Below are 27580 nucleotides of genomic sequence, written 5' to 3' on the forward strand. Positions count from 1 at the left end.
GCGCACAGCGAAATTGATTCTATTGGGAGCCGAAGAAAGGGAGTCGTAGCCTTGAGGTACTTCACAGAACTCTTGACTGAACATGCAGTACTTCTCGAAACTATCCCAACCGTTCAGAGAAGTAAACGAACAAATTACTCACACAAGTACATTTTCAGTTCTCACCTGATTTTCAGATCAATAAATACACTGGTGATTCTCACATGTTCTGTACCAAGGCAAAGTAAGCATTTTTTTAATACACGCACACAAAAAGAAACAACAACGTGGAAAGGATTAGAAATTGCCTTTACAATGCTGGATATGATCTTTTGATGTACTCTAATACTCTATGTTAGATAAGTTATAGTATTTGTTGTTCATAATTGGTAGGGTGGACATTTGCATATTTTGATTTGTTGTGTACACAGTCATCTACTATAACACACGGTGTTTCCTGAATCTGTCACTTTTCCTGTTAGAGCTGTTGTTTACCCCGCATCTTTTCACAATACCAATTGCTACACTCAGAAAACTCACAAATGAGGTGAAAATAACGAAACTTTGTACTCTCATTGACATTGTGAACGAGTCATGGGAGTTGTAAAAAGAGTTCATCCCTGAGCTCTTTTCACCCCTGGAAAGTCTCTTTAGGTCGCTGGACTCATCTGTAAACATTTGCCGTGCGGTTAATATTTTATTCGGCTCAATCAACATGGCGTGTCTGGTTTTGTCTGGGTGTAGCCTCAAAATTGTTATTGTCACGTGTATTTGTATTTATTTTTGGGGGCCTAGACACATGGATGCAGTGTTTTCATTTGGGAAACAAACTGTGTTTTAGCCGTGAGTGTACAAATGCATTCATTTCATAAAACGCTGCATCGTTAATGTTTGTCCGGTTTAAAATTTCCAAACTATAACGGGAGTGCACGTGGCTGGCGCTCAATTCAGGGTGTACCTGGCCTACTGCCCGAAGACAGCTGGGATATGATCCTACACGGCCGTGACACTTTTGTGGCTCATGGATGGATGGATGCTAGAAAAGTCGATACAGGCTTCCAGTGTTTCAATTCATTTTGCATTCACCTAAATAAGGCCAGCCCAGATTTGTTATGCCATGCACCTTGGTGGTTGTTTGGTTACCCCAATACAGATAATGCATGTAGGAATTCTTTACTAGTATATGGTGTCTGGTATTTCGGGTTCTTAGATAGAAAGAACTGTTGTTAACGCCACACATTAAGTAACGGAGCCCAGCTTCAAACCTTGCACCTCTGCACTGTGTGAGGGCGCAAACCAGTAGGCCATTGTACCGAGCTGTAAATACTAGACACAAATAATTTTCTAAAATTCAAAGTGTGAAGCAAATTTCTTTGCAACGAGCTACACAAGGGATGTATGTGGTGCTCCATCGCCCATTTTATGGTTTTGGATTTTAAAATATATTTTTAAAATAGTTTTACTAAAAAGGAATACATTTTATTATAATGATTATTTGTAGTTATAGTAGTAGTAGCAGTATTGCTAATGTTCTTATCTTTCTTTTTTGAACTGCTGAAGCACCTGAACCTTCCCTCTTGGAATGAATAATGGCTTTCTGATCTCATCTTTAAGGCTTTGTTTACATCCTAAAACATATGGAACTTTCAAACTGTTACAAGTGGGACCAACATTTTCAGTCAAGATAAGAGGGGTTAACCTTTTTGTTCTGCTTGTGTGGCGCTTCAAATGTCTTCCCTCACTGTCGAAGGCTCACTGGCATCATTAGACCTCCCTTTATCTAGACGGGATGATTAGCGCGCTTGTTTTTCTCACACAGGCCTATCGTGAGGAGTCGTGGACACTTTTGGCCTGCTGCTTTGCCCTCACAAATCTCACAGGCGCGATAACGAGTAGCTATTTCCGAACGGGGACGAGCGCGACGAGACCGAGTTCGCTTTGCTCAGCCTCTCGTGAGGCCAGATGATCAAGCTAGATAGGCGACACGTGTACCACCTGCGAGGGCTCAGCCAGTCACTCGCTGTACTGCACTGTCACGTACGCACGCACACTGACCTTGTTTGCAACAAACACATGCTAACGCGGTGACACACGAGGCGGTCGGTGGCTTGCTTTTCCAGGAATCGAACCTGTAGAAAAAGATAACAAAGAGAAACAGATTCGATTTTTTCTCCTTGCAAGATACTGTATGTTGCTTTGTTATACAATTACATTGCAAAAAAACCCAAGTATAATAACGATGAAAAAAACGTATTCTTGTAGTGTTTTATTTTCCTGCAAACAAACATAAACATTAATCTTGAAAATATGTGTTTTTATCCTAAACAAAGACAATTATTCTACAGTGAAACTCCTCTAGAACAAAACCTACATGGGCAATAATACCCCCTAATGTGAAAAAATCTTCATACATTAATACCATTCCCATTCTCCTGCCCGCCATACGACGAAAAAAAAAACCTGTTGCGTTATACAAAATCATTTTCTCTACTCCAGCCTCGCGAAGACATTCACTACAACAAAGTCTAATCCAACAGCAACCTCTACTGCTTCTTTCGGAAACGGCAACAGCAAACCCCACACTGTTTTACAATGTGAACAATGTTTATTTCGGTCACAGCTGCGAGTTTCCTGAACACAACATACTCATAGCTGCTCTGCCATTGGCTTACCGAGCATCATCCTGGCCTCCGATTGGCCAAGAGGGACCTCACTGTCTAGATACTGAAGCTAGATCCGTAGAAGATAGAGTGGAATCTATCCGATTAGTTGCTCAGAGTAAATTGCTTATGGCTCGACGGACATTCAGATAAACTAACATTTCCTTGAATGCTTTACTTGTTATCATGCTAAAAACCTTACGCGAACTGGAACGCTAATGAGAGAGAGAAGCGCTGATTTCGTTGTAGAGGAGTTTCACTGTAATTTCCCCCCCTCAAAAAAGCCCCTTAAAAAGAGGTATGTATCATACCTTTTTTTTTTTGTGCAGAAAAATAACATTTGAAATTATTTTTCTCCTCTCTCTCGCTCTCTCCCTGTCTCTCTAAAAAAAAATCAATGTTTAAATAGATGGATGTAAGTTAAGTCAAATGCGAATGTGTCATAATGAATGAATGTAAGATCTTAGGGTTATTTCTGAGAACACATTTCGGGAAAGTTCTGCATCCCTGGTGGTTTGAGTCTGCGAACTTGAAAATTTGAATCTCCTGACAGAATCAATCTCCTCTACATCTGTTTTTGAAATTAAGGACTTGTTTTTAATGAGCTCTCATGTTCCTAATCATCATCTGATCAGCCCGGCTTGATTGCACATTCTCACTCAATTTACCTCGTGATCGCACGTAGGTGCAAGGTAAAGTATGTAACTCGTGCTGGAGTGTGACGCGATGTGTTGGGAGGCTCTTGTGATGTTGCACTGCCTTTGAAGTTGCGTCTGTTTCGGCCAAGGCCCAGCAGTCTTGTCGGTCCACCGCCCCCGCTGCGCCGCTGTGGTCTCAGCGTGAGGCTGCAGCTGGAACTCCGGTTTAGTCATTCCCTTTGATGCCTCCACATTTAACCTAAGGGGGCTGTGGGGGGGGGGGGGGGGGGGGGTGCCAGGGGGGGTCTGTGACTACCCGCCAATCAACAAGCTGCAATATGCAAAGCGACTTGAGTTCGCTGGTCGAGTCGAAGTACGATACTGTGGAAGAACCTCTGATGTGGAACACCATTGACTCCTTTTTGAGTTTCAACTTGGTTGAATTTCCAAACACAGACTCACCGGAAATAGTACATCTGTTCCAGGCTAAAGGATGACCTTAAAACCCTTGCACTTCAAGCGCATGATATACACAACGAGGTGGCCGCGACAGTAAATTTCCCTGTCTTTTGTCAGTTGGCTTGGGCACCCATCTATCATTGTCATCATTTCAATTCAAACCAAACTCTAATTTTACTTTTCAGAGTAACTGAATCGTAATTTATGCCTCTTCTACAATCTCTATTTGAAGCAATGTCCTGTTTTTGAATAATCAAGGGGTAGAAATTTAACCGTTTTTAAAATCGGATTACTCAATTAAAAGAAAAATCACATGATTCATTGATTATTGAAGAACAAGCTCCAAAATTGAACATTTTACAAAAAATCCCCGTGATTGGTATCTGCCGATCAAGCTCATCTCGGTAGCTTCCAACGCTGATCAGAACTTCCCTACTAATTCTGTTTTTTAAGATGAAAAGAAAAGGAACCTGAAGGTCACAAAAAAATCCTAACAAACAGGGATATGGATGGACTTTGATGTCTGAGTTCACACTGAAAAAAGTACTCCTTTTTTTTCTCGTTTTCTCGTCCTCACCGAGTATTTCAAAGTGAACACTTATTGACTTGATAACACTGACATGTTCCTTTTTCACACCACACATCAAAGAACATTTTCAAACTCCAATGGGATCACAATCGTCTGCTGCTCGTCTTTTTCAAGATGTTCTTTGACGACGCCCACTTGCTGTGTCTTGATCATCACATGCTATTTGCTCCGACTATTAAATGTTTCATTGTATGGAGGTGGCAGCCCGGTAGTCTAGTGGTTAGCATGTTAGCTTCATAGTGTGGAAGTACCGGGTTCGATTCCAGCTCTGGCCTCCCTGTGTGGAGTCTGCATGTTCTCCCCAGGCCTGTATGGGTTTTCTCCGGTTTCCTCCCACATTCCAAAATCATGCATGGCAAATTGATTGAACAGTCCAAATTGTCCCTAGGTGTAAACCAAATTTCTAACTGGAATGTAGTTTCATTTAGGTTTAAAAGGGTTGCATATTTTGTTGCCAATCCTGCTGGTGTATGAGTAGGAAGTTGTGCAAGTTTACACTGCTCTTTGAAAAAATACGTTTTACTGAAGCACATTGACAAAATATTAATATAATAAATATATGTATGTAATAAATATATATAATATAATAAAAAATAATAATATAATATAAAGATATAAGAAGCCTTTTTTTCCCTTGCCCCAAAGACATTTTCTTTTTTTCAAATATATCTTTTTTATATATTTTTTTCATTATCTTCCATAAGCTTTGGACTTCCCATCACATTTTTTTAATATTCCATATGAAAACTAAAAAACGAATACCACTTTTTGGTGTGAAACATATGACTTTGTTCTGAAATAAATCCTGAAAATAAAAGTTATGGAAAGATTTGAAGTTAAAAAAGGCTTAAAAATATATCTAAATAAAATAAAAATAAATAAATAAATCATATTTACAAAATTGTTATTTTATTCTTCTTTAACTTCTGAAAACGTCTTTTGTTGCGATTGTAGGCCTCATTAAAGAGGGAGACGATCAGGAGTACAAGGGACTGACGAAGGACTTTGTGGACTGGTGTCAGCAGAATCACCTCCAGATCAACCCCGGGAAAACTAAGGAGTCGGTGGTGGATTTCTGCAGGAAACAGTCCTCAGCAGCACCGATGAACATCCAGGGTATGGACATAGAGAGGGTGACCACCTACAAGTACATAGGTGTTCTTCTAAACAACAAACTAGACTGGTCTACTCACACGGACACCCTGATTAGGAAAAATAAGATAAGATAAGATATCATTTATTCGTCCCACACTGGGGAAATTTACAGCCTCCAGCAGCAAGAATGTATGTAGAAAGAAGAAAGGAGAAAGACTCTTCCTACTCAGGAAACTGGGGTCTTTTGGGGTTCAGGGGTCACTCCTTAAGTCCTTCTATAACTCGGTGGTGGCCTCGGCCATCCATTATGGCATTGTCTGCTGGTCAGGCAGCATCTCGGCCCGGGACAGAAAGAGACTGGAGCGACCTGTCAGGAGGGCCAGTTCTGTCCTGGACTGCTCGATGGACACTCAAGAAGAGGTGATTAAGGTTATAGGACTTAATTCATGTTTCCATGTGCAGCACTTTGTATGCAGCGGTGGCTGTTTGAAAGTGCTCTATAAATACTGTTGACTTGACTTGACTTAATTAAACTGTGTACAGCTCTCTCTGAAACATTTATTTTTGTGCATGCAAACACTTTTCTTTCTACCCCCTATTTTGCTGCTGTAGACTGTCAATTTCCCCAGTGTGGGACAAATAAAGGATATCTTATCTTATTCAAAAAACAAAAAAAATAATTAATTAAAATCCAGTAAGTGTCTTTTCTTGGATCAATACGATTTTTCCCCTAAAAATTTGATTTTTTTTCTCCCCTCGTTGTCAAAGTAAGATTGTTTTTCTAGAAGAATTTAAAATCTCAGAATAATCCCCTTTTTCCCCCAATTTTCTAAAATACCATCCTAAATTACAACTGTCTTTTGTAATTTGTATTTGTCCACCCCCCCATCCCTCTTCAAAATTAAGCCTTTGCATTTCTGCGTTTGGCCACAGTAGAGGAGGCTGGGATTGAGCAATAGAGAAGAGTTAAAAATAGGTTAGAAGAGAAGGATCATACAGAGAAGGCATCCGAAATCCATCTGTACTTTATTAGTTATGTATAAAGACAAACATAAATTACTGGTAGATTCATCATTTACAAAAAGCGGGTTCCCGTGACGTGCCTGAGGAGTTCTTTTGAGTCCTTTCTCCCTTTTTTGCCCAGCACACAATGAACATTTTCTATTTAAACATGGAAACAGTTTTTTCCTCAAAAGCATCAAACACATGTTGAAGTTTACAACTGCTAAATTTCATACACATGTTTTTTTCTGTATTTTTAAAATTTATTAATTTATTTATTTATTTCAAAAACAAACATTTGCTTTGCTCAATGATGACAAACATAATGTGCCCCCTCCCCCGAGCACGAGTGCACACAATGTAAACATTTCCTGGTCGTACAATAACTGCAGTGAAGCCGGACGTTATGAAAACAAACTAACAACAAGGAAAAAGAACAGCGTAAAAAACATCATTAAAGCCGCAAGCAGCGATGAACAGGCCCCGGTGCCCCTTTTCTCCAACCTTGAAGCCATGCTCCGGCCACGGCAAAGGCAAAGGCAAAAAAAAAAAAGAAAAAAAAAGTTTCATCATTTAGCATTGTCCCTCTGTTCGGATGCCTGCTTCCAATTGGGGCTCAACTTGGGGGGACTACATAGCATAAGAGCTAGAATTGACCTTTTAAATTCTGGCCATGGGTACCAGAGACTTTTGCGTGCGTACGAGTATGGTCAAAGTATCCACACAATTTTGTGTCGATTGCTATAACTGTTGTGAGGGGAGTTTGTATTTTTATATATAAGCCCTGGAATTTACCACACATATTCACTTTGACTTTAGTCCTTGAGAACTTGAATCCAGTTGTGTGGTGACTGGTCAACTTGGCACCAGACTATGTTTTTTTTCTTTTCTTTTCTAACATTATGATCGTTTTGCAATTGATCAGCAAACTTTGAGTTTGCCCAAAATGGTAGCTTCCAATCAAAATGTCCGACTTCCTGTTAAATTTCGGCCATGGTTTCTTGAGACTTACCACGGGGCACCAGTGAGTGAATTTGTGGGATTGTATTGGGGACCCCTTTAAAAAGTATATGGATTTTCACCAGGATTTGCAAAAACCGGTGAGGTTTCAAACATGTTTAGAAGCCCCTCAAAAATGACTTCCACTCAATTTCAAATGTGTGAAATTGGTGTCTGGGGCTAATTTTCCCCCATCTGCGCTACTCGTCTTTTTCTGAATGAGTTCAGAGTTGGGGAATTCTTTGATACATGCATTTTCACCAGGATTTGCAAAAACGTGAGTTTATCGAGTGTGGTTTTTTTGGGTCTCAACCAAAAAGTACACCCACCCACCCATTCATTCATTCAGTCAGTCAGTTATTCATTCAATAACAACTAAAGAGCAATTCTGAGAGGGCCTACACACCACCACCTTGTGCTCAGGCCCCAAAAATAAGCTAATTTCTCCTTCACTTTTGCTCCATTTGAGAGTCCAGAAGGCTTTTTGTGCTACAGAGGATGTGACCTGTAATCGCCCGTGTTAAGGCTCGGTGACTTGAAAAGTCCCCCTACCGACTCACAATGCACAGCATTGCGTTCATCTTTGCATTTTCTTTTTTCTTCAATATTATTCGATTGTTTACAAAAACAGCCATCGTGATCATACACATACTCACAGAAAGTTAGGGATAGCGGGATGCATGGATTTTTTTTTCTGGGTCCGCATAATGCATCGTGGGATAAATTTGTTGTTCTTGTGGCCCTTGATGCTCAGTACTTTTCAGGTTAACATACTGGATACTCACTACTCATTCGGACAGCACTGTGGAGAATCCAACTATCCGGCGAGCAAGGCGACACAAACTTGTCACGTCTCCGTGGGTCATAGAGCTTGTGTGTGGATATTTATTAATTGAAGGTAAATAACAACTGCAACTTCAATGTCAATTTTTTTTGACAGCATCAAGCAGATTTTTCAAATGAAACGATGAACGGCGCATTGCATTTAAATGTGCAATGTGTGTATTGTTGTTTTTGTGTGTTCATTTTACACTAACAGTAACAATATGGTACAGTAACAATGTTTAACCCTCGTAGTCCACCGCTGAAACGTATGGAGGGGTTCTAAAATGGCCTAAATTTCATGACGTCACCGGTTGATCATTCTCAGGCATTGCAACAATAATAAAAAAGGTTTTGATTCCGTAATCTTCACAATTTACATATTTTGTACCATAGAGACCCATTATAATTCATAGTTTTGAATGCATCGTAAACCTAATGTGTAAACATGCATTTGACGCGATTTTTATGTCAATCGCTTTGTTTTCGCTTGGACAGACGTATGCATGCCACATTGTTGGGTTGAGGTCATTCCAATTGTGCAACTTTTAGGTGGCGCCAGAGGATCGCAAATGAGTTTGCCTTTTTGCAGTAGGCTTCAAACCAATGCATTTTACATGAACACGTCCGGTCGGGATTGTTAGTAGGGCTTGGTTGGGACCTCCAGACACAATTTTTTTTTCCTTTTGCCAAAAATAAAGAATAAAAAATCCCAAAGAACTAATAAAAACTATGTATGTATGGATAGCACAGATGCCTCTGAACATTTTGAGTGTTTGAAAAAAAAAGAAAAGAATGTTTGTATAACACAAAATACATCATTACAAAAATTGTAAAATGCGTAACTTAGGGTTTTTTTTCATTTGAAGGACCCAAGGGTTAAGTATGCAGCCATCTGTTGTTTCTTGCTTGAATTTGAAATGGTGCAAGAATAAATATACAGTATATTCACATCAAGGAGGCATATTTGAATACTCATATGTTTATAAGTGCAGAGTGGACCACTGCTATTCGCAGGTGAAAGGGACTGTGCCAAACCACAAACACCGGGCACTGAAATGCATTGAGGGGTGGGGGGATTCAATGTTTGAAATGTGAAAATATTTTTAAAAAAAGGAAATTTGCGGGGCGGAACTACGTTTATGCATCGTTAAAATTTTCCTTTAATCATACACCTACAACAGATGCAAAATGTGCGATTAGTTATGAGTTAACTCTGCAAATCATGCGATTAATTGTGACATTTGACATTCAAATCTTTATGGAATACAGTGCAATTTTTCAAAAAAAAAAAACATTTTTGCACCGTTGGAATAGGTTTCCATTTCACATTTCAATTCATTTTAATGTTAAAGAAAATGGATCTGATAAAAGTTGAGAAAGTGAGTTCGGAGCTTGGACACAGCAAATTACACTCCAAAAGCAAGGTACCACCGTTTTATGGTTTGGTCTGGAACATAACACGATAAACGGTGGGTGACTAGAGGTGATGCAGTAGTAGTAGTTATCCTGAAATTTCAGCCATAAGCCGAATATCCCTAATTTTTTATGAGTGGTGTAAAACATTAAGAGTCACACCAAACGTTCTGTTACCTCTTTCCGATCTCGTTCTGCCTCAGGAAGTGGATGTTGTTGGCGCTGTCCGCCAACTCTGGGTACTGCTCAGCGGAGAGGGCGTAGTAACCTTCGTAGCCGAGCACTTTGCCGCCGCTCAGCAGCTGCCGCTTCTCGCCCTCCGTCCACGGCCGACCGCCCTCCTCGCCATCACGCAGCCGCCTCTGCTCCCGCGCCCAGGCGCCTGCCAAGGCGTGTTGGCGGGCCAGCTCGGCCACGCGGGTCTTTTCCTCGTCCACGGTGGCGCCGTAGCGCACGTGCAGCACCAGGGCTCCGGCGCGTACCTCCACGTCGGCGAAGCGGCGCGTGCGTCCGTCCATGACGGTAGTGGACTGTGACACGCTGACGTTGATGCCGTTCTCCAGCGTCTTGTGGCCGCTGGTCAGGTGCAGGGCGGCCAGGTCGGCGTCGGGCAGGCCTGGCTTGACAAAGTGGTGCGTGTCCCGGCCCTCCACAGTGAAGTGGAGCTCCTCCAGGTAGAAGGCGTTGTTGAGGATGCCCGCCACCTTGATGCAGTCCTCACCTGCCATGTTGAGGGTGTGCGCGTGCACGCTACCTTTGTAGATGGCAAACATGACGGCACGGCCCACTGGGGACGCTGCCGCAGAGAACCACAGCCAAGGTTTCTCGCCGCGACGGCCTCGCCGCAGGTGGACTTCAGGCAAACGTTCAAAGGACAGGAGGGACTCAGCCTGGCGGGTGACTTCACGCTGCACTCCCGAGATGGACTGCAAAGGACAGACCAAGCAAAATGCTAATCGGGATATTCATCCAATGTATTTCTCCTCACTTTTTTTTCTTGGAATACACTTAGAGAACTGCCTTTTTTTCCACTGAAAAAAATATGATCAAGGTGGGCTTTTTATCTTAAAAAACAAGAATGTCAAGTCAAGTCAAGTCAACAGTATTTATAGAGCACTTTCAAACAGCCATCGCTGCTTACAAAGTGTTGTACACGGAGCGATTTAACATACACAATAAACAGTAAGACGAATCAGTAATAAAGGCGGTAGAAAGCACCAAGCAGTAAAATCAAGAACAAATCTAAGTCATGCTGAGTCGAACGCCAAAGAATACAAGTGAGTTTTGAGGAGGGCTTTAAAGAAAAATGGGCAAAGGACAAAAATTCAGCTGTTGTGAAAGTGCTCTTTAAATGAAAAATGTTAACCAATAAGATGAAAATTTAATTTTAAACATTTATTTTGGGCTTCAAAAGAGTCTTGCATTTTCTTGAATTACATTCCTAAAAAAATATTTTTTTTCAACAAAAACGGTTGTTTTTCTAAAAAACGAAATCTTAAAATTTCCTTCAAAATATTTACAAGTTGTTTTTCTCTCACAAAAATGCAATTTTTCCTCTCAATAAAAGCCCTTTTCTAAAAAATATAAGCTAAAAAAATGAAAGCTATTAATTCACATAAAATTTAGACTCTTCCAAATGACAAAAAACTTTGTTTTAAAGTACGACTTAAAGAAAGTGTATTGCTTGAAAAATTGAATCAAGTCACTTCTTTCTCTTAAAAAAATATCTCTTTAATCTTGTAATCTTATGCTTAAAAGTATATATGTTAAAAGTTTATGAGATATGATTATGCCTTAATAAAGAAAGAAAAAAAAAATTATCCCAAAATAATTTTCTCGGGGAATTACAGTAGAAGATTTTCTTGGAACAAAAAGACTAGCAAAAAAAAAAAATATATATATATATATATATTTTTTTATACTATATATATATATATATATATATAGTATAAAAAATACAAAGTATATTTTCTTTGAAATACTTGTTTTTTTGTTATGTAAATTAGACATTTTTCTTCAGACAATTTTTCCCCAAACGAAATATCACAATATAATCACAATGAAAAAATATACAACTTTATTCTCTCTCTCTATTTCACTCTCTGTCTCTCCCTTTCACTCTCTCTTTTCCTGAAGGAAAAAAAGAAGCTTCTTGAAAAAATATGACTTTCTTGCGGAACAAATGACTGAGATTGAAGAGTGCAGCAAACCAGTAAAACCTCAACATGGCACAAAGATGGCTCTCTTGGTAAAAGCAGGTAGCGGTTTGGCACTGGAGGCTTTTTCTCTCTGCAGCCAAATTCACACGAACCCCCTCACCCTCACCCCACCCCACCCCACCCTATGCCACTTGCTGGCCTCCAACCGAGAAGCCTTACATTAAAAAAAGATACTGTACTCTCAACTCGATAGCAACCCAAACACACTGCACGTTACAGTGGCAGTCAGCAGTGAGAAAATGCATTTGGTCGTCGGAACGACACTGTTTGCTTTATTATGCAAATAAGACCCAATTAAAAGTAATATTCTCTTAGAAATGCATAGTAGCAGCAGCTTCATAACACACTTCTGAAAAGTTTTATTGCCTCTGCCTCCAATCCGAACAAAATTGATGCACTAAAAGTAATTTACTAAGAGTGTAAAGTCGCCATCTTATGAGAAAAAATACCTTTTTTTTCAAGATAAAACTCACTCGATTATGAAATTAAATCGTTTAGCCAAGGGAGGATAGAAGAGGATCTTAATGTTGCCTTCTGTGGAGAAGGTCTTACTTCTTAACTTCTTTTTCTTGAAAATACAGAACCTGAGTGCCACTTTTTCCCCCCACGAATGACTTTTTTTTGGCTTTATTTTCTCTAAGAAATGCAATTTTTCTCTTTTCTTTAAAAATGTGACAAAAATACTTAAATAATACTTTCTCCCAAAAATACAACATCAAAAAAAGATTACATTTTTTAAAACACTTTTCTCCTGAAATAAACATGATTCTCTATCGGACTGCTACTTTTTCTCAGGAAAAAATTCTGACTATATTCTCATAACATTACAAGTTCTTTTTCTTCAAATAAACAAGGATATTCTTCTTTTTTGTCTGTCCACGTAAACATAATTGCCATTAACTAATGTAAACTGGACCCACCGGCAAATCGTCCCACAGCTGACTCTTCTTCAGCTCGTACGAGGGCATGCTCAGGTCAAACTTGGGCACGGGAAAGCCAGGAATGGTGTTGTGGAGGTGAAAGCCAAAAGTCACCAGCCAACTGTTCACGTCTGTGCGACAAAAGACAAAGTAACAAAACAATGATGAACACCAAAGAATCTTACATTTGAAACTACTCTACTGAGTAGGCTCCAACAGGCAGCAATTTTGTCATTATTTCATGACATTTTTCAGACAAGAAAATAGGAGCGCAGTCAGAGTAACCATTATTCGCCAACATAATCATTTCCTAACAGCTTCTTTGAGTGTACCAACCACTCACCTGCCACATATTCCCTCACTTCGTGGACTTTGCTAATGGGGTTGTTATTCCGGAACATGTAAAGGTTAAAAGGTGCAGGCTCCTTTCCGACATCCCTCAGAGTGGAAACATCTGGCACCGTCCACCTGCCGGACATGATATCGTAGTCCCTCTCGCCAAAGTGCAGCAGCTTGGTGAGCGGGTCATACAGACCCCCATGGAAACCCAGCACCAGCTGGAAATCCGGGTTGGAGTCGAAGTAGACTTCGCCATAGGCCGTGTACTGTAGCTGCTTGACCAGGAGACCGTTGCTGGTGAAGACGGCCAGGGGGGTACCGGTGTTGTCACAGGCGATGTAAAACTCCTCACCGCTGCTGATCTCCATGGCGAACAGGTGGCCTTGCAGGTCGTAGTACAGTGACGTGATCTCAGAGCTGGAGTGGTTGTAGACGTGGGTAATCCGGGCCGGGTAGCCCAAATCGGCATAGAAGTACTGCAAGTGCTGGCCCAGGCTAGTCTTAGCGGACACCCTTCGACTGAGCCCGTCGTAGCGGTACTGGATGGTCCAACCGCTACTTTTGCTATACACCCGTACCAGGAGGCCTTTGGAGTTGTACTCAAAGATTTCCGCTCCTCTCTGGCGGAGGAAGCCGTCTTCGTCCATCCGGTACTGGATGTCTCCGAGACGGGTGATGCGGTCCCTCAGGTCATAGCGTAGAGGAAGGAGTCTTGCGCTGTTCCCGGCATTGAGCAGGTGCAGGTTCCCGTTGAGGTCGTATGTGTAGCGCCAGGTAACCTTCTCATTCAGGTACACTGTCTGCAGCTGGCCATCCACGTCATACTCATAGCCATACTTGGTGGTGTTAGCAAAGGGTCCGATCTTGATCTCGCGCCGGGTGACACGCCCCACGTCATCGTATTGGAATGTGATCCAGTACATGAGTGAGCGGAAGATCTCGTACTGGATCTCCTTGATGCGACCGTGTGCGTCAAAGTGCTTGGTGTATGTCATCACCGCCGTGGAGATGATCTGGTTGATGTCGTAGTAAATGACGCCGAACTTGCCAAACTGCTCCACCTTGCCAGATATGTCATCAAACTGGTAGAGGTCGATGGGCAGAGGCGTCTCGTTGATGACTCCCTGCACGCTGGTGACGCGTAGGCTGTTGTCATAGGTGTAGTCGAAGCGGGCGTTGACCATGCCGTCCTCACTGAAGCGGAAGATTTGCCGGTCTACCAGAGGTCCCACCTGCCGGTAACGGATGGAGCAGATGAAGCCATCGCTCTGTAAGTTGACCGTCTTCAGGACGCCCGCAGTCTCGTCATAGGTGAAGCTGACACGTGTGCTGTCGTAAAGGATCTCCGACAGCTTGTTTTGCCGCCGGTAGCGGTACAGCACCCGACGGCCGGTGCCGAAATGGGACACCCTGAGCAGGAGGCCGTCCTCGCTATAGTCCACAGCCACAGAGGCGTTGCTCTCTGGAGGGTGGTAGAGGTTGCGGTAGTAGCCCACTGAGCGCATCGTTTGCATGGTGTAGCGGGCCACACTTGGCATGGTGATGCCTGAGAGGCGGTCCAGCGAGTCGAAGTCAAAGATGTACTGGCGTTGACTGTGGAGTAGGAGGACCATAGACTGGAGAACAATACAGAGAGGCCAAGTCAGTTTGTGTGTCATTTGGGAGGTTTTGTTTTTCAATTTTTGATTGTCAATCAAAAAAAAAATCTGATTGCTTTGTAATTTGCTTTTAATTGAACAACCAAAAAAGCCACAACTGATACTCTGTCATAGGGTTTTCGCATCATTTGGTAGATTAGTTTTCATTTTTGCTTGATTTTGTGTTGCAGGTCAAATTTTTGAGGTATCAGTGAGCGTCAGGTATGTAAGGTCCAATACTTGTCGTTTGTTCTTTTATGTACATTCTCTTTTATGATGTAAATGTTTATTTATTTTCTTTTGTATTTCTTCTATTTTGTATTTCTTAGACATGGATATTATTTTTCATGTCACTAATTGAAAGTGACCTCAGGGGCTGAATTTCCCCTCCAAAATGTTGTGCTTATGGTTTTGGGGATTTATGGAAAGTTGTCAGACTTTGCCGCCATGCTCCACCTTCTTGCTATGTAGCATTGCCCTCATGTTTAGTACCGTATATATGGAGAGCACTCCGGCAAAATTTCTCAAACTTTATCTATGAAGGACCCCCAGAAATACTCAAACTATCCTCTAAATGGGCACTTCAAACAAAAATGGGAGACTTCCTTTGTATTTTCACACACGAGTTTTGAGACGTTTTTACGGGTCCTTTTAATAACAGTGCCACTTTTTTAAATTCGCTTTTTTGGGTAGCAATTGGACACACTCTCTTGGTCAAGTCAATTTTGAAAGAACTACTGGAAGTGGCTCCATGATTGATTTTTGGTTGCCAATTGAACACAACAAATGGCAGATGCAAGAGAATTACACGACTTGGACTTCATGATGTATGAACAGGACCAATGCAGGCAGGCAGGCGGGCTGAGAAGGGTTCTTAAGCTTGAGGAATGAAAGAACACTTGATTGTGCCAACGATCATTCATGTGGGAGAGCCATTGGCAGGGCGACCGTTTTTCACATATACAAAACTGTCAAGGGTGAATAGAAACATCTCACCATCCCTAGAGTGGTTTGCAAGAGGACAAAACATCGTAAACCACACATCTTTATTGGCCACGTATGTAGAACACACAAGGAATTTGTCTCCGGTAGGACACGTGATCAGACGATGGATCTTGAGAATTGATTGACACTAAACATAGGGCCAGCCCACCGGCTGTCTCGCCAAGGTTTGTTTGCCCTCCTGTGTCGAAATGTCATACCCAGTCATCCGCGAACACATCGGCATTTCCCTAACCCCCGAGCGCTCACCACTGCTCATGTTAAAAAGTGTGCACACAGGCCTCTCATGGCCACGCAATCAAAGCAAAAGCCCTCCGCGAGCCCGGAACAAAAACAAATAAATAATCTTTCAATGGCTGGGTTGGAGTGAGCCATAAAATGAACTTGTCTTCTCTTTGCTGACGTGGCTAATTTTATAACATATTTTTTAAAGAAGTCGATTTTTCAAGGAAATCAAAGCAATTCCTCAGTGTGTCCTGTCAGCGTTTGTTTGAGGGTTCTGATTTGGAAGCAAACAGTTAAACATCAAAACACAGTCTACTTTATGTATGTATTAATCAATTTTCTCATCTGCTTATTGTCACAAGGGTTGCAAGGCGTGCATTCATTTCATCACGATTATTTTTTGTTTTCGCAAAAGCTTTGCCACTCCAACCAATACAGTCACATGGCTACTTGCAACAGAGCAATGACGATGGATGCACAATTCTTTTTTCTTTCAATAGTACCCAGCAAAAGGCACACAAGAAGAAGAGAGGAAACAAACTTGTGGTGCCATTGGAACTTTTACCCATCCCGAGTCATGCAAGGGTGAAAGGTGACATTTTTGTTATGTACACTCGAACTACACATGTGCGAAGGGAACATTTGGTGTGCTCATGTGGTCAGCAGGGATGAAAATTCACATCTGCAGACTGTACACATTTCATCAGTTTATTTATAAGATGTCCCATGCATCAAACTTTAATTTACAGGTAAATGGCCCATGTGCCGCTGCCAACCATCAACCTTTTCTCAATTTATTTGATTTATTGTGAGCTTAAAAGAAACTCATTTGCAGACAAATTTTTAGACAGCTAATGTGTCAAACATTAGACGTGATACCATTTTGTCCAAGTTATTAAAAGGCTTAAAACAAATTCGGCCGTGACTTTGCAGTTCATAAATAAAAGATGCCCAGTGCGACTGTCCCCCTGTAGCTGTATCCACATACAGCACAACTCAGGATGTGTTTTCATTTGGCCGCCTTAGTTGACCCTGCAGAAAAAACAGCTGTCTACTTTGGGTAAAATGATTACGCAAGCATACTTACAGATGTTCAAATGTTTATGCGGATGCGATCAGGCTTGAAGGATTATGTAAAAATAATGATTTGCATTGGAGCGGTGCAATTAGTGAGGTGTGTGTTAGAGATAACCTTGCATTATGACACATTGTCAGTCATGACTTCATTGCAAGCTTTGTATACCTGCGTCATGTCCTGTGCCCCTTTTTAGGAGGCCTTACGGTTCATAAAATTCGGCGAGCATGTTTATTATAACAGACCCATTGAAAAGTCAGAAGAAGCTATGGCTGAACAGGAACTCTTCTATTGTGGTTTGAAATAACCTGTTTTTGGCCAATGTGATCATTGCAGGTGTTTCGAATGTTTTGAAAACTCAGCCACTTAAGCTTGTTTCACATCACAACATAAAATTTAGTCGTCATATCTATCATCAAAGCCATGAAAAAAATTTCAAGAAGCCATGCTCGAAAACACATATGAAGTTTACCATTATGGCGTGAAGGACGCATCCATTTTAACATTTGTCTGATTCATACCAAATGTGAACCACCTACATGTGCGTGAAAACGTTTTTGTTTTTGTCATCGCTTGTTGGTGGAATGGAGGATGGCAGCCAAATGTGACGGTTCGTCATGACACAGGAAAAACTCTAATCCTTCAGCTCTACATGGTCAGAGCTTGTGTGCTCTTTTGTTATTTATTTATATTTTTTACTTTTACGATTTATTTATTCATCAGTGATAATAAGCTTCTCTCACTTACCCGCTCGAGGTAAGTGTAGCTCCATATCTTCCCGTCGGCAAACACCCGAGACACCAAGCGGCCCTGGGTGTCGTAGCCGAGCTTCTCTGTTGTAGGACCTCTTTGCAGAGTGCTAATCTGACCGCTGCTGGTACGACTCACGTTGACCGGCAGCAGCTTACTGCTGGGCACCCACAGCACGGGGTGTCCCGCTGTGTCATATATGATCTTCAGTAGAAACTTCCTGTGGTCGTCATAAATCTTCTCCATCCTCAGGGTGCGGTCGTAATCAACGGAGAGGATGTTGCGTCCATTCACCTGTTGGACAGTAAAAAGGCCATGCAATGGCTTTTTGAATAAAGCGATGGCATTTTAAAATTGTGATTCACTGAATAATAATTAAAAAAAAAAACAACAACAACCAACATATTAATTGCAGCTTTACAATATGTTGGAAATGTTAGCTTTCAAGTACTAAAATTGCAGGTTTTCCTCCACTCAAGTCGCACGCCTCCAGGTAGAAGCAAACATACCCTCAGCTTGCGTCCGAACACGATGACCTTCCCTCGGGCTTGCTCTTTGCGGAAACGCCACTCCACCAGGTTCTGCCCGCTCTCGCCCGGCAAGCTCATGTTGCGCCGGGCCACTGTCGGGTTGGCGGCTCCCGCCAGGATGTGAGGCTCAGTCTGGTAGTGTGTGTCCATCCCATTGGCGTACGTGACCCGCAGTGAGTTGTCGAAGCCCACCTGGTAGCTGCTTTTGCACTGGTCTGGAGAGCAAGAATACATAGTTACAGGACAAGATAAAAAGAGAGAGGGCCTCAGTTTCCTCCTCAAGAGCACTTGGGCACCCACCCTCAGAGCCTCGACTGGTCGCTATTCAATAACCGAGACTCCATCCACAAATTTGCTACTGCATATCCTCGTAAGGGTCACGGTTGAGCTGGAGTCTGTCTCAGTTAAACTGGGCTACAAGGGGACTAAAGGTCATCCTTCAATAACCAAGACCCCACCTGTTTATTTTCTATCCTATTTTCTGACAGTGTGGTCACAGGGAAATCTCAAGTTGGCTTTCTATTTTGTGTGAAATATCGAAAGATTAGGTGAAAGTGATCATATAACCGAGAGAGTGTACAATCTAAGCGAAATGTGTGCTTAGCTCACGACCAGTCAAGATAAATTTCACAGATTTAGACATTTTGATGCACTGTCATTCCCATATTGGCGAAACAGGATCAGGCTTGTCTGCATTGCAAATCATTTCCAATATATCAGAATCATACTGCAGAAGAAGTAGAAGTAGAGCGGGAGGGATGCATGGGAAGAGTTTTGAAGTAGCGTGTACTTAGAAGAGAGTGGATTCAAAGCAGTTGCGATGCAATCCATCCATCCATCATCTACCGCTTATCCGGGGCCGGGTCGCGGGGGCAACAGCTTTAGCAGGGAAGCCCAGACTTCCCTCTCCCTAGCTACTTCTTCCAGCTCTCCCCGGGGGATCCCGAGACGTTCCCAGGCCAGCTGGGTGACATAGTCTCTCCAGCGTGTCCGGGGTCTTCCTCAGGGTCTCCTCCCGAAGGGACATGCCCGGAACACCTCACCAGGGAGGCACTCAGGAGGCATCCGAATCAGATGCCCAAGCCACCTCATCTGGCTCCTCTCGATGTGGAGGAGAAGCGGCTCGACTCTGAGCCCCTCCCGGTTGACCGAGCTTCTCACCTTATCTCTAAGGGAGAGCCCGGACACCCTCCGGAGAAAACTCATTTCGGCCGCTTGTATCCAGGATCTCGTTCTTTCGGTCACGACCCATAGCTCGTGACCATAGATGAGGGTTGGGACGTAGATCGACCGGTAAATCGAGAGCTTCGCCCTTTGGCTCAGCTGCTTCTTCACCACTACAGACCGATACAACGTCCGCATCACAGTAGACGCTGCACCGATCCGCCTGTCGATCTCCCGCTCCCTCCTGCCCCCACAAGATACTTGAACTCCTCCACTTGGGGCAAGATCTCCTCCCCGACCCGGAGGGGGCACTCCACCCTTTTCCGACTGAGGACCATGGTTTCAGATTTGGAGGTGCTGATTTTCATCCCAACCGCTTCACACTCGGCTGCGAAACGCTCCAGTGAGAGTTGGAGAGCCCCTTTTGAAGGAGCCAACAGCACCACATCATCTGCAAAAAGCAGGGATGCAATACTGAGGCCCCCAAAACGGACCCCCTCAACGCTTCGGCTGAGCCTAGAAATTCTGTCCATAAAAGTTATGAACAGAATCGGCGACAAAGGGCAGCCTTGGCGGAGTCCTACCCCCACTGGAAACGGTTCCGTCTTACTGCCGGCAATGCGAACCAAACTCTGACATCGGTGGTATAGTGACCGAACAGCCCGTATCAGGGGGTTCGGTACCCCATACCCACGAAGCACCCCCCACAGAACTCCCCGAGAGACACGGTCAAACGCCTTCTCCAAGTCCACAAAACACATGTAGACTGTTTGGGCGAATTCCCACATACCCTCAAGGACCCTGCTAATGGTGTAGAGCTGGTCCACTGTTCCACGGCCGGGACGAAAACCACACTGCTCCTCCTCAATCTGAGGCTCGACTTCCTGACGGACCCTCCTCTCCAGCACCCCTGAATAGACCTTACCAGGGAGGCTGAGGAGTGTGATCCCTCTGTAGTTAGAACACACCCTGCGGTCCCCCTTTTTAAAAAGAGGGACTACCACCCCGGTCTGCCAATCCAGAGGCACTCTCCCTGTTGACCATGCGATGTTGCAGAGGCGTGTCAACCAGGACAGCCCCACAACATCCAGAGCCTTGAGGAACTCCGGGCGGATCTCATCCACCCCTGGGGCCTTGCCACCGAGGAGCTTGTTAACCACATCGGTGACTTCAACCACAGAGATAGGAGAGCCCTCCTCAGAGTCCCCAGGCTCTGCTTCCTCTAAGGAAGGCGTGTTGGTGGAGTTGAGGAGGTCTTCGAAGTACTCTGCCCACCGGTTCACAACGTCCCGAGTCGAAGTCAGCAGCGCCCCATCCCCACTGTACACAGTGTTAGTGGTGCACTGCTTCCCCCTCCTGAGACGTCGGATGGTGGACCAGAATTTCCTCGAAGCCGTCCGGAAGTCGGCTTCCATGGCCTCACCGAACTCTTCCCACTCTCTGGTTTTTGCCTCGGCGACCACCGAAGCTGCGTTCCGCTTGGCCAGTTGATACCCGTCAGCTGCCTCTGGGGTCCCACAGGCCATAAAGGCTCGATAGGACTCCTTCTTCAGCTTGACGGCATCCCTTACTGCTGGTGTCCACCAGCGAGTACGGGGTTTGCCTGCCACGACAGGCACCAACCACCTTACGGCCACAACTCAGATTGGCCGCCTCAACAATAGAGGCACGGAACATGGTCCACTTGGGCTCAATGTCCCCCGGAAATTGGGAAAAGCTCTGTCGGAGGTGGGAGTTGAAACTCCTTCTGACAGGGGATTCCGCCAGACGCTCCCAACAAACCCTCACAATACGTTTGGGTCTGCCAGGACGGACCGGCATCTTCCCCCACCATCGGAGCCTACTCACCACCAGGTGGTGATCAGTTGACAGCTCCGCCCCTCTCTTCACCCGAGTGTCCAGAACATGCGGCCGCAAATCCGATGATACAACTACAAAGTCGATCATCGAACTGCGGCCTAGGGTGTCCTGGTGCCAAGTACACATATGGACACCCTTATGTTTGAACAAGGTGTTCGTTATGGACAATCCGTGACGAGCACAGAAGTCCAATAACAAAACACCACTCGGGTTTTGATCGGGGGGGCCGTTCCTCCCAATCACGCCCCTCCAGGTCTCACTGTCATTGCCCCGGTGACCCGCCTCCGGGCAAGGGAAACTTAGATCCATTTATTTTAATCTTCATCAGGGGTCTTTGAGTCGTGCTTTGTCTGGCCCCTCACCTAGAACCTGTTTGCCATGGGTGACCCTGCCAGGGGCATAAAGCCCCAGACAACTTAGCTCCTAGGATCATTGGGACACACAAACCCCTCCACCACGGTAAGGTGACGACTCACGGAGGAGCAGTCGCGATGGAGGAATCAAAACAATTAACCCTTGAGGATTGCTTTTGGCGAAGAACATCTGACAAGGTAGATGGAGTTGCTGAAAGCAGGATGCCTCGTCCATGCAAGAGGAAGCATGCAAGAGGAACCATCAAAAGAGCCTCCGGGTCTGCGAACATTGTGTGCCGCATGGGGCCTGCATGGCACACGGAGAGTGCAGCGATAGGTCTGCCTTCGCAAAGGCAAGCAAAACAGAATGTGGTATAAGACATATTGTGTGCCTTTGCATTAAGGAAATTGATCCATTTTGTATCACGCCTCCACCCTGCAAAAATTGCAGGGTGGAGAGGGAAACGCGTGCACGCATGCGCACATGCACACGTACATGAACAGTGCACTTACACACGCAGACACACACCCACCCACACACACCCACCCAACACCCCCCCCCCCCCACACACACGCACACACACACACACACACACTCACTCACTGAACTCATTGTTTCACTTCTGTTCATAGTTTATTTCATCAGTCCAAGAGTGCAGAAAAAATGTTTGCGATCAAAAGCCCTTTTGTGTTGCTGTTGATGTTGAAGAAGTAAAGTCTTATTTAGATGTTTGAGCAAAAACATGTGTAGTATACTTGAAATTAGGCTTGTAATGCATGCTTTTACAAAAATATGTTTTTCTCTCCTTTTTTTCATCAGAAACTGCAAATCTGATGAAATGTAGCTTTTTTCTGATGCTGATTGCTAAAGGGGGAGGGAGAAGTCTCACTTGACATATCTATGAATGGTGTCTCCATGTTTTTTTTTCCTTTTCTCAAATAAATCTCTGCATATTTTATAATACTTGTCTTGGTTTCCCTGGACAAGACACTTGCAAGATCAGTCAAAATCCAGTAAAACGGCTGCGATTGAGGTGTTTGCTCCAGTGAAAATAGCTAAATGAAATATAAAATGTCTAATGGTTGTAATATCTGTATGGTAAAATCCACCACATTTTCAGACACATTTGCACTCGGAAAGGAAATTATGATTTTAGGAGGGGCTTTCAATGGTTCCTTCCACAGCGCAGCCTCGGCGTTAAGACTGCAATTGCAATGAAAAATGACACTCAACTTCATTTCCCATGATGTCCGAGGTTTAAAATGAGGTGGAGTTGGCCACTTCCAACTTGTACCTTCAGGAAATATTCCACCAAGGACACACCAAGAGCCTGTCACCTCTCAGCGAGAATCCAATGACCAGACCTCAGTGAGAATACACTCATTGACAACTAGAAACATGAGTGATGCAAGATAAACGTGTGCGCCATTTGGCCATTAAGCAACAGGACGGCGTTTAATACGAGGCTGATGTGTAGAGTGACAACCCAATCCAACCCACTGAGCGACTCATCGCTTATGCTGACATCTGTCTGCGGTGACACACAACTGCAGCTTTCTCCGGCAACCCTTCACACGTAGTGACAAATAACTCACCCGCGGAGAGTGTGTACATCGTAGGAGTGGCTTCTCGAGGTGTCGGCGGCAATGCAAAGTACCACTTGGACTGGTCTCCCACTACCAGTGCAGATTGCACTGACTGCACTACGAGGGCTGCCAAGATTCGTCGACTCGTTTCATGGCTCACTGTGAGCACTAGAAGCAGTAAGTTGGGGCACATTTCACCAAAAGTACTTCATGGAACGCAAACCTGCCTTTCATGGTTGAAAAGAAAAGCTAAAGAAAAGTCTTCTTAAGCACCACTCCGGTTTCTGATTTTATCTTCTCTAAAAAAAAAAAAACAAAAAAAACTTTTTGGCAGAGAAGAGTGAAGTAGGTGTACAAGTATTTCGTTCTGCATTTATACAGAGTATCATAGCATTTCTATTGCATCTTTAGGGGTGTTCACACGACAAGATTTGGTCTGGTGCTACGCCGGGGCTGCCCCAGTAGAGCGTTCACACGTGCAAATTAGCTCCGGCGTAGCCCCGGAAAACAGCTTACACCGGACCAAATTTGATCCACCTCAGGGAGGTGGTTTAAAAATTTGCTCCGGAGCAAATGCTCGTTTGCGAAGCAGCACCAATGTAAATCTGCACGTGTTAACGCAACTGGGTTAAATTTGCTCCAGAGCAAATACTTGTGAAGAGTTGATTACGTACGGCGAGAATGCGTTGCTTTCGTCCTCTGTAGGACTTCAGTCATGTGTTTGTTTAACAACGACACAAGACTTGGCTGGTAACATCTTTCCTTTTGTAGGAGACTGGACTGTCTCGGAGTTGTTTGTGTAGTCTGTTCCTTTGTTGTGTGTTCACAACCCCCCTTCCCCCATATAATTTATTTTGTGATTTCCTCTCTTAATTTTCTTTTTAGCGCATTACGTGTTTGCTTTTCTGAGTGTCATTGAAGTCATCGTTGATTTATGTTTTTGGGGGCGGTCACTCTCGAGCAGAAGGCACGGAGACCGAGAAGGAGAAGGACATGGCTGTCCAGTAGTCGCTTGAGTTGTGTATACGTTTTAAAAAGAACCAACACGACAGCTCATTTGTTTGCTCATTTGCAGAAACTGCCGTGTGAACGCAAGTGGGGCTCCACCGACGCTGTGCCGGTGCAGACACGCTCAGCGGCTTTGTACGTGTGAACGCTCCACACAATTTGCTGCAGTGTAAAATATATCGCAACAAAATACATCGGTGCAGCGCCGGAGTAAATGTGTGTCGTGTGAACACCCCATTATTGATAGCGAATAGTTTTTCTTTGCATTTAAAAACGTATTAAACATTTGCAACAAAAAATGTGAAAGGCCACATGATTGCCTTCAATTGAAGTTGCAACATCATTTATACACGTCAGGAATGCCTGTGCAAGCTGCAGAGTGTAATCAAAGTTGAATGTACTATCATCTCAATTGTGTTCATTTGAATTTCCACCGACCTGACATAAATCAAGCTGTCAGCTAGTGGTGGTTATATAAAAGCAGTTTTCTGCTGGTGCAATATGTTGTGTTTGACATGAGCCAATTAATCGACAAATCGTAACAACAATATATGATTAGTCAAGGAGCAAAACATTCCTTTGTGGCTGCCTTCCTAGCTGCACAAACATATTGCTCAAGGCCATCTCACCAGTACGTGATATTTTGACCTGTAGGTCTTTGGACCACAAGGATGTTTTTGACAACAAGGGGTCCTTAAACCATGTCCCCCAAATCAAATAATTTCAGGCTGCCAGTGGTGAAAGGCCCGACTGGGGATTAAGCCACAGATCACCATAAAACCAAGATGATCGAAGCCTCCATCCATCCATTTCCTCAAACTTATTCTCCTCAGGCATGTAGGGGTCTATCCCAGCTGACTTTGAGTGAGAGGTGAAGTTCACCCTGGACTGGTCCATAACCAAGACTTCACACATCCATTTACTAATGCTGATCGTGTTCACGTTTTATGACTAAAAAGAGCCTATCCAAGCTGGCTCTTGGCATGAGGCGAACTTCACCCTGAACTGGTCGCCAGTCCGTAGCCAAGATATCCATTTGCATTAGACATTGCTCATGTGACCTTTTGTAACCGAATAACTCACCCTGGGACAGGGTGTAGTAGGCGTGGATGCTGGAGGTGTTGGTGGTGATGCTGATCTCCTCGTCGCTGAGGGAACTCTCGATGTCCACTGTAAGAGCGCTGTAGATGTCTGTGTAAAGGTTGTTCACCATGCCGGTGGGGAAGGTCACGTTCATAAGGCGACCCTCGCTGTCGTAGCTGGTTTGGAGGACAAAACATAGCGGATGTTTTACTATGCAGTCTCTCTATACATCTCCGTTCAGAGCAGAGTGTGTTGTCTAATGCAAATGCACATGAGACACTGTCAAGAAATCCGGGGAAACAGCGACCAAAAAAAAAATCATAACAAGCTGTGTTTACAGTATACATTCATAAAAATCTGCTTTAAGCCTGACTCTGTCTTGAAACGCCTAACCATGATATGAGAGCCTATTTTGAAACGCGAACCTGAACTTCAAACTTCAACTTGATACCCTGCAAAGCCTTGCTTGTTTGAGAGTGCAAGAGGTTTGTGTCAAGCAAAAGTTCTTATGCTTTTTTTTGTGGTGCTAATTCAATGTGCGATAAAGTTTTTCAGAATCTAAAACCTTCCCGGTTCTGTGCCGCCATGGGAAACTTGTACATCACAAGGCCATGCACTCAGCTGCAACTTGATTTTCCATCTGAAAGCGAAAAAATACTTCCACACGATCGACAGTGCATCCCTATCCTTGGAACTTTGTTCGCAGCTTAGCAGACGGTGTTTTTGTGATCGCGTGAGTGCGGCATGCAGAATCTGGGGATGGAAGTGGACTTTCGGATGCAGTCCAATATAATCCGATAATATGAGATCAAGACGCCCCTAACCGTAAAACCTTTCTCAAAAAGCCTAACCCTGACTTGAACATCCTTACCCTGGGCAATAAACCGAACTTTGAAACGCTAGCTCTGATTATAACGCTATTTTGAACCATTTGGATGTCTTGAAAGCCCTCACCAAGACTGAATATCTTACTATGAAGCCCAAGCCCTGACTTGATACCTACTCTATTTTGCAATCATAAGCCGAGCTTTAAAACCTAACTTGAAAATACAATTAAATCCGAAACCGGACTCAAAACCCTTATTTGGCACACGCTGATTCAACGTGAACATTTCCTGCAGACAGCTCCCATACTTACTCGTAGAAGGTGGTCCATCCAATCTCGGAAGTCTTGGTGGCCAACAGGCCATTGTTGCCATGATAGGTGAGCAATACCAAATCCTGTCCCTGCGCCGTGAGAGTTCTGAGCCCGCCGTTGGTGCCCATCGTAAGCCAGATCACTTGGTTGTCCGGGGCCACGATGCGCACCGGAGTACGGCTGGAGTCTCGCCGTATCCTCAGCGTGTTTCCGTTACTGTCCGTCACCGCAGTGATGTCATTCTCCGTGCTGTAGCTGAAGGTGTACTTGAAGTCTCCGGTGAGCAAGCTGGCCGTGTGCTGGTGCATGCCATTGCCGTCAAACATGTACAGCTCCTGGGCGTCCGGCGACGCCACCTCGTAGCCATTGGACACCGGCGCAGGCCCGTTGCGAGACACAGCCCGGATGCGGATATTACCCAGATCGGCCACGTAGAGCGTCCCGTCCGGCGCGGCCACCAAGGAGGACGGCGCATTGAGTCTGGCGTCTTTGGCGTAACCATCGCCCGCCTGGTAGCAGTCGCAGTTGGCGTCGTTCTTGCAGTCGCATTCGGAGGGCACCCCTGCCAAGTGCGTGATCTCACCATCCAAGGAGACCTTGCGGATACGGCTAAGTTTCCTCTCGTCTGTCTCGGCGATGTAGATGGCGCCGTTGTAGGAGATGGCGATGGACGCGGCCGACTCCAAGGGGGTGTGCTGTGCCCGTACGCCACCGGACCGAATGCCGCGATCGGGTACGGAGAGCGGGCAGTGGACGGGGCGTCCCGCCGCAATGCTGACAAGGCCGTTGTCGGTGATGCGCAGCACAATGTTGTTGTCCAGCACATAGAGCGAATTGTCTATCGGGCTCATCGCCAGGTCTGTGGGCCACTCCAGAATAACCTGATGTGCACACATAAAAACAATGAAAACGGTCTGAAAGTTAAATCATTAAAAAAAAAATGGTCATGAATCTTTTGAGTATTTAATTTGTTTTGTTTTTTTTATCTTAATTTAACTTTTTAAATATATTTGAAGTTCATAAATTTTAGT

At 44.1% G+C, this 27580-nt stretch overlaps 1 protein-coding gene across 7 annotated transcripts in view; it reads right to left on the reverse strand.

Annotated features, from left to right (window-relative positions):
- Positions 1-9122: 9122 nt before the first annotated feature.
- Positions 9123-27580, reverse strand: part of si:dkey-237h12.3 (teneurin-3) — a 218297-nt gene continuing 199839 nt past the window's right edge. For all 7 annotated transcript variants that reach the window (XM_052064659.1, XM_052064651.1, XM_052064641.1 and 4 more), the window contains 7 exons: positions 26550-27430; positions 25412-25587; positions 18336-18571; positions 17824-18120; positions 13142-14753; positions 12799-12929; positions 9123-10585 (listed from right to left, as the gene is read on the reverse strand). In XM_052064659.1, coding sequence (XP_051920619.1) covers positions 9833-10585; positions 12799-12929; positions 13142-14753; positions 17824-18120; positions 18336-18571; positions 25412-25587; positions 26550-27430 — 4086 coding nt within the window. In that variant the 3' untranslated portion in view covers positions 9123-9832. The remainder of the gene's footprint in view (positions 10586-12798; positions 12930-13141; positions 14754-17823; positions 18121-18335; positions 18572-25411; positions 25588-26549; positions 27431-27580) is intronic.

Source organism: Hippocampus zosterae, chromosome 1 (genome assembly GCF_025434085.1).
Source record: "Hippocampus zosterae strain Florida chromosome 1, ASM2543408v3, whole genome shotgun sequence".
NCBI classification, from domain to species: Eukaryota; Metazoa; Chordata; class Actinopteri; order Syngnathiformes; family Syngnathidae; genus Hippocampus; species Hippocampus zosterae.